The following is an 8,199-nucleotide window of genomic DNA, read 5'->3' on the forward strand; positions in this document are numbered from 1 at the left end:
TACACAGAAAGGCAGTGTGAGCACTTGTCTGATGACGTGTTAGAAAATAAATTGGAGCCGATAGGGATGACATAGTGGATTCAGCATAATTTTAAACAGCTCTGGAAGACTTGTGATCAAATAAGGCAGAAAGGGTAGATAACATAGGAATTTTTGAAATCATTCTGTGAAGTGGCAACCAAACGTTTATTCCAGTTTTTATGCAGAATGCATGAGACTGACGACGAATCACCAGATTTTCGGAAAAAATCATCCACACAATTCCTAAGTTAGCAATGGCAGATGACAGCAAGAACTATCGCACAAAAAGCCTAACAGCTCATGCATCTAATATGCTACCAAGAATAAAATACAGGAGAATGGAAAAGAGAATTAAGGATCCATTGGATGACGATCAGTGTGGTTTCAGTAAGGTAAAGAGAACCGAAAAGTAATTCTGGCGTTGCGCTTGTTAATGGAAGCAAGACTGAAGTAAGTTCAACACATCCATAGTATTTGTCGACCTGGACAAAGCATTCAACAGTGTATAACAGTACAAGATGTTCTGAGAAAATTATAAGTAAGCTACAGGGAAACACGGTTAATATAAAAGACAGGGATACAGTCTTTCGCCTCCTGCTGTTTGGGAATCAATGACGGAAATAAAGGGAAGTCTCACGGAAATACAAAAGTGATATCAATGATGAGACTGCATTGCTGTCGTCAACGAAAGCGAAGAAGAATGACAGATCCTGTAGAGCTGAATGAATAGCCTAATGACTGTAGAATACGAATTGACAGTACAGTGAAGAAAGACAAAAGTAATGAGAGGTATCAGAAAGGAGTATAGGAAAAGCTTAACATTGGAATTGTTGATCACGAAGTAGACAACGTTAAGAAACTCTGCTACTTTAGACCAAAATGACGAATGAAGCAAGGAGGGCATAAAAAGTAGACTATAACTGTCAAGCAGGCATTCCCAGACAAAGGAAGTCTATTAGAATCAAACATGAGCTTTAATTTGGTGACGAATTTTGAGGGATTGTGCGTTTGAAGCACAGTGTTGTATGGTAGTGAATCTTGGGTAGCGGGAATACCACAACAGAAGAGAATCGAAGCGGTCAGACTCTGTGGTGCTACAGAAGAATGTTAAAATGTGTATATACCAATAAGGTACAGAATGAGGAGGTTCTCCTCAGAATCCCTGATACGAGGGTCGGTCAAAAAGTAATGCCTCCCATTTTTTTCTACTTAAAGAAATTAAGTTAAGTGAAAAATTTGAATTTGGCGCCATTCCTCAAACCTTCTTCTGCAATCCACTGCAGTAGTAACTTTCTGTGTCAACAGGTGGCAGCACAGCAGAAGTTTGTAAGATGGCCGACATCGATGTTCGTTTGAGACAGTGTTGTGTGATTGAATTCTTGAATGCAGAAGGTGAAACGCCCATACGCATTCATGAAAGACTGAAGAAGGTGTATGGTGTTGTGACAGTGGATGTCAGCACTGTTAGACGATGGGTTCGTCGTTGTAAGGAAGCTGAAGGGCAAACACCGTTGACTGACGAAAAGCGGAGCGGCAGGCCGGTGAGTGCAGTGACTCCACACAACATTCAGCAAGTTGATGACATCATTCGTGGTGACCGTCGGGTGACTGCAGATGAAGTGTGTCGCATTATTTCTCTTAGTAAAGGCAGTGTGATCACGATTATTAAACAATTGGGGTACTCAAAAGTTTGTGCACAGTGGGTTCCAAGAATGTTAACCGATCAGAATAAAGAGGCAAGGAAAACAATAGCCTCCCAACACTTGCAGCGCTTCCGTTTGGAGGGAGATGAGTTTCTGAAAAAAATTGTGACCGGGGACGAAACATGGGTGCATTTTTTTGAACCCGAATCAAAGAGGCAGTCAATGGAGTGGCGTCACACAAGCTCGCCGAGGAAGAAAAAATTCAAAACTGTGCGATCGGCAGGGAAAGTTATGGCAACAGTTTTCTGGGATACAGAGGGTGTGATTCTGGTTGATTTTTTGGAGCAGGGATGCACAATAAATTCTGTTCAATACGTCACAACCCTCAAAAAACTTAAAGCACGTCTTCAGCGAGTTCGCCCAACAAAATCAATGGCAGATGTTCTTCTTTTGCATGACAATGCAAGACCACACACCAGTCGTCACACCTCTGACGAGATTGTCAAAATTGGATGGGAAGTTTTGCCTCATCCCCCATACAGCCCTGACCTGGCACCATCAGACTTCCATCTGTTCGGGCCACTAAAAGAAGCTCATCGTGGGATTCATTTTGAAGATGAGGAGGCCGTCAAAACATCCGTGCGTCAATGGCTTAGGAAGCAGAGCTGTGATTTTTACCGTGCTGGGATACATGCCCTTGTTCAAAGATGGACCAAAACTGTAGAGATGGGCGGAGATTACATTGAAAAATGACAAAATGATCCTCAATGTTGTGGTTTTCCACCTATGTAATTGCATTTAAATTTCCTGACAATTAAACGTAGGAAAAAAAATAGGAGGCATTACTTTTTGACTGACCCTCGTATAAGAATGTATGAGAAACATTGACAAAAAGAGGGGACATGATGATAGGACATTTGTTAAGGCATCAGGAAATAACCTCAGTGGTACTAGCGGACGCTGTAGATGGTAAAAACTGCTGAGAAGACTGAGACTGGAACAGATTCAACAAATAATTGAGGACTTCAGGTGCAAGTGCTCATTGAGATGTACAGTTTGGCACATGAGACAAATCCGTGTTTGTGGCGGCGCATCAACCCAGAAAGCTGGTGAGCCATGTATATGTATATATGGACTTTGCCATTGGTGAGAAGGCTCGTGTGCCTCCACGAAACAGAGAGCCATACTGTAGGTCTGACCACAATGGAGGGGCATCTGTTGAGAGGCCAGACAATCATGTTGTTACTGAAGACGTGCAGCAGCCTTTTCAGTACTTACAGAGGCAACAGTCTGGATGATTATGTGATCTGGCCTTGTAACATCGACCAAAACGGCCTTGCTGTGCTGCTACTGCAAATGGCTGAAAGCAAGGAGAAACTACAGTCATAATTTTTCCTGAGGGCATGCAGTTTTACTGTATGGTTAAATGATGATGGCGTCCTCTTGGGTAAAATATTCCGGAGGTAAAATAGTCCCTTATGTATCCAATTGGCTGGTGATTATGTGGAAAATTGAATATTGGTAATTAAAGATCACATTCTAAGGCTTGTTTCCGTGTTTGATTTATTAAATATATTTACATTCAAACACAATTAACGATGGTGGAGACATTACTTTTCATTCAACCCTCGTAAATGACAGCATTCACTTCATATGTGCTGCAATCTTTTTCCGATATTACAAAAGTTACTCTGAGAAAGTAAGGGTTTTCCAAATGTGAAAATTTATTCCAAGGTAAAACATTTTCTTGTACATAGCAACAAATATTCTATTCAAATTTAAAAGTGTTTTAAACGAGGAAATCATGTCATTACTGGATTTAACGGTCTGTGTGTTACCTTATTACTCTACTACACACCAGTAATCAGTAAGTGAAATCATATTAACAAGAATTATCATCAAAAAGCTGCTAAGTGTTAAAAACATTTTGAAATATAAACTGTTGGCAACTATCTCAAACTTTCATTTTCGTGACAGGAATAATGGTTAAGACATTGAAGAAACTAAATTCGTTTCCAAACATCAAGCGCTCCACGTGGAAAACCTTCCTTTTCAAGGTACAAGACGATGCAAGACTGATGAAGTATGGCTTAACCGTCCACATGTTATGTAACTTGTTCTAAAAATATGCAGAATACAGTTCTGTAACTGAAGAATTAGCAACGTCCTCCAGATAAATTTAACATGTTATACAGCACTTATATATGCAGAACTCGTAATATTTACAAGTGCAGCACAAAGCACACCTACATTTCTCACAACAGCAACAACAGTAGAAAATACAAGAAACTGCTTATGGCGGTCCCTAGCACATATTCCTCTCATGTGGTTCTTAAAGCAGTCACTAGATTAAACACGATCAGGAAACATGATGTGTTCCTAGGTACAGTATCCTCCTGGTAGAACGCTGTCCCCAATTACCCAGTGAATGTGTTACTTTAAGAGTTGAGTTAAATATCTCCTGTTCCTATTATAGATGCGGCGGCGGGCTCCAGCCTCGATTGGGTGATGGGCGTGCTGGGCAAGCGTTTCGTCTTCGTTTGGGAACTGCGCGACAAGGGGCAGTATGGCGGGCTGCTGCCAGCTGAGCAGATCATCCCCAACAGCGAAGAGACCTTCGACAGCATCTTGTCCATCCTACGTGATGTGCTCGCCCGGATCGAGAGCAGCCGTTCATAAAATAACTGGGAATTTTATCATAATTATTGCACAGTAAATTACATTTAATAGACAGTCAGTTATAAACATTTCTGATAACCTTATTCTTACAAGACATGGTCCGATGTCAGAAAACCAAAAAGCTGAAATTGAAGGTAACTTAAATGTAAGTTAGTTTCATGTACCATTTTGCATGTAAATTGTAACGATGTGGAATGAGTCATTTTACATTCACATTGCAGATTGATTTATAAATATGGCTACATGCTTAACATTTAGAATTTTTTTAATGTGCAGATATGAGTCAGTAATTCCTAACTGTCACCTTTTATACATTACAATAATACAGATTATTCTACAGATTAGGAGTTAACAAGGAGAAAATTTTTCAGTTTGTTTTGACTTTTTAAAATTTCTGTCTGTTACACAATTTATATAACTGGGTAGGCGACCAAAACTGCTAGTTTCAGTATTGTGCACACATTTTTGTTCTAAAGGAAACCTCAATGTTCAGTAATGAATGTCTTTCTTCTTCTCATATTGTAATTATGTACATCATTGTTCCTTTTGAACTGTAGTGGACTATTTGCAACAAACTTGACGAGGGAACAAATGTACAGTGAAGCAATACTCAGAATATCCAAATGCTTAAACATAGGTCAACAAGATGATCGTCAGTGAGCAGCACATATCATTCTTGCAGCATATTTTTTAGCAATGATGGCTTTCATTCATAAAGATGAGTTACCCCAGAACATTATTTCATATAACATTACTAAATGAAAATATGCAAAATATGTCAAATCAATAATTTGTCTCTCCCCAAGATTTGCAGTGATGCTAATGTGGCTGAATTAAATTGTTTTATGTGTTCCAAAACGTGCTTTTCCCAGTTTAAATTCACATCAATACAGATACCTAAGAATTTTTACATTTACGACCTATGCATTATTTCATTACCATGTGTTATGCATACCAGTGGTGTAGTACCCCTATATTTGCAGAACTGTATAGGCTGTGTCTTTTTAGAATTGAGGCTAAGACCCTCGCACAAAATCAGTCAGTGATACTTTTAGGAACATTGTTTACAATTTCTTCAGCTTCTGTATGGACTGATTACAATACTAGTGTCATCAGCAATAAGAACTAACTCAATTTCTTGTATAATAGACAGAGGATCGTTTACATATATGAGGAACAATAGTGGGTCTAAGATTGAACCTTCGGGAACGCCATATATTATTTCTCTCCAGTCTGAATTACGTCCTCAGACTATATCTGTTGAATTACTAAGTAAAACTTTCAGCAGACTTTTGGTTAAATATGACATTATCCGTTGGTTGACTATAGCATCAATTATATAAAATTTCTATTTGTCTACGACAATAGAAGCTTGTATTGAATAAAGCTGGATGGTTGCTGTTCATTTAAAAAGGATCGAGTGAAACTTATATATTGTTGACGAACAAAAGAAAAAGCACGTTGAATAGGGACGCCAGATAAAAGGTGACTGGTTCGTTCTGGTTACAACGCTGTACTAAGACGTCTGCTAAAAGGAATATATCGTTAATTTTGAAAATAGTATTCATATAAGGCCTCTGTTCATGAATTCGACTGATAATACTTTATTTCCACCTACCTCATTTTCGTCAACTTCATTCTCGTTCCACCAAACGAATTTGGATTATCAAATAAGGCCAATCAATGAGATTAGTAATGTTTTGCACAAGGGATAACTTGGATGCCTTTATGGAAGCCTGTAGTAGAAAGTTGCGCGTTGGTGGTTGCATTGTCGTCTACTTCATGGAAAACTACTCAGTTTGGGTCCTATTCTCTTTTAGACACACACACATATTCCGTTTATACAGATATTCTGATGAATACACCGGCAGCAGATGGAGATTGGAGTGGTATAAAAAAAACATACTAGGAAAACTAAGTCTCTTAGGACTCAAATGACATTTTACTCTAATGAGGCTTGGAACTGCCTCTGACATGCGGCTTCGAAACATGTTTACAATAGAGAGCACTTACAGTAAAAACAGAAACACATGATTTAACATTCGGTTTCGTTTCCGTAATGCATTACAGAATGGATGCAGGGGAAATATTGATTCTGTTGTTAAGTGTGACCAGCCTCATGTTCGAAACAATGAAGCAACACGAAGGATGGAGCAAGACTCATTTTATCCACAAGAACGCTTCGACAGAGAATCAGCTAACTTCTACTCCCAAGATCTTCTCCCATCAGGACATTTACAGCACAAACAGAGAGGACAATTAAACGTGTGGGACCAGAGACAAATGGTCGCATAAAAGTGACTAAAATGGAAGGAAAAGGAATCGAAAGAAACTTCTCCGCAGAATACTATCGCAGGTTAACACTAAAAATTTGTTGAAGTTCTTTTCTAGCGACGCCACGAGTCAAGCCGTTTGAGTCTGACAGGCAAACTGCCAGCCAGGAGGAAATGCTGAGCAGGCCGAGGTGAACCTGGAAGCGATTGCGACAAATGGAACCGACGGAGGACCCCAGTCCGCAATCGAAACACAGTGCCATCATAGCAACAGACAAATATCGTCAGACTATTGACAGAGCAATGTGCCACAAAGCCCAGTTGTAACGCAACAGTAACTATTCAGCTGAAAGACGAAGTTACGAAAGTCTGAAGCCACTAGGAGAGCCGACAGCACGAGAAAACTGGTACATCGCAACAGAGTGCCGCGTAAGGACTCCGCCTTTCTTAATCACTCTGAGTTGCAGCAGTCTTGTGTCACAGGGGAGGCTGTGTCAGTCGGACCTATGAGTGCCTAATCATCTACGATGACCTATGGAGTCGCAAGTTCCACTGACAGACTCTGCCACTGTAAGCTGTGGCACCAACTTCTGAGTCTCCACTGACTGGATGCGGTAACCGCCATCATTCTGCTGACCTAAAAGAGACTTGACCAACAGCGATGGGAAGCCATACGATACCCGCCGTCCTGCAGAGGACTCGCTGTTGCTGCTCGCTCCGCTCCCGTAGCCGCCACTGACGCTGCCGGCCATTGTCTTCTAACTGGAGGTTGTCACACGTTAAAAGAAAAGAAAAGCTGAAACTGATTCTTACGGATCTGAATTACTCGAAATTCGGAATGAGCCACAGTGACCACCACAGGAATTAAACAATAAAATGGTTCAAATGCCTCTGAGCACTATGGGACTTAAACTTCTAAGGTCATCAGTCCCCTAGAACTTAGAACTACTTAAACCTAACTAACTTAAGGACATCACACACATCCATGCCCGAGGCAGGATTCGAACCTGCGACCGTAGCGGTCGCGCGGTTCCAGACTGTAGCGCCTTTAACCGCTTGGCAGGAATTAAACACAGAAATATTAAACAAGTAATTTTGCACTGTATTAAGTGACTTCGTGTGGTAAATTTGGACTGCTAAAGTTCAACTTTTTTGCGCTGTGGAAATCTACACATAATGGTGCTTGGTTGGCGCGCAAGTCGACCCGTCACCAAGCTGATATCCTTCCTATACCAATCACTCTGAAACACATAAAATTTTAATATCATTGATAACAAAGGATAACAGTAATGCTCTTCGAACGAAACATCGATAAATGGTGAGACTGTAATTATTACTACCAAAAGGACAAAAGACTGAATGCGAATCGTGCCCCTCTTATTTACAAAAGAATGTCGCAATTCACATCAACGATTGTTATGGGAATGTAATGGCAACATCTTAGGTAAAGCTGATAGATAAATACTTACTAGAATGCAGTGACATTATTGGCAACGATACAAGGGCAGCTATTCCGCTGTAATATTTTGGAGGTTTACTTTTAGACAGCACGGAACATATGAGATGCAACAGTCATACTGCGC

General features: G+C 40.3%; 1 protein-coding gene across 1 annotated transcript in view; it reads left to right on the forward strand.

The window, feature by feature from the left end:
• Positions 1–5,201, forward strand: part of LOC126251773 (zinc carboxypeptidase-like) — a 173,587-nt gene extending 168,386 nt beyond the window's left edge. The window contains exon 10 of the mRNA XM_049952396.1: positions 4,141–5,201. Within this exon, the coding sequence (XP_049808353.1) occupies positions 4,141–4,343 (203 nt within the window). The 3' untranslated portion in view covers positions 4,344–5,201. The remainder of the gene's footprint in view (positions 1–4,140) is intronic.
• Positions 5,202–8,199: the final 2,998 nt, after the last annotated feature.

Source organism: Schistocerca nitens, chromosome 4 (genome assembly GCF_023898315.1).
Source record: "Schistocerca nitens isolate TAMUIC-IGC-003100 chromosome 4, iqSchNite1.1, whole genome shotgun sequence".
Classification (NCBI taxonomy): domain Eukaryota; kingdom Metazoa; phylum Arthropoda; class Insecta; order Orthoptera; family Acrididae; genus Schistocerca; species Schistocerca nitens.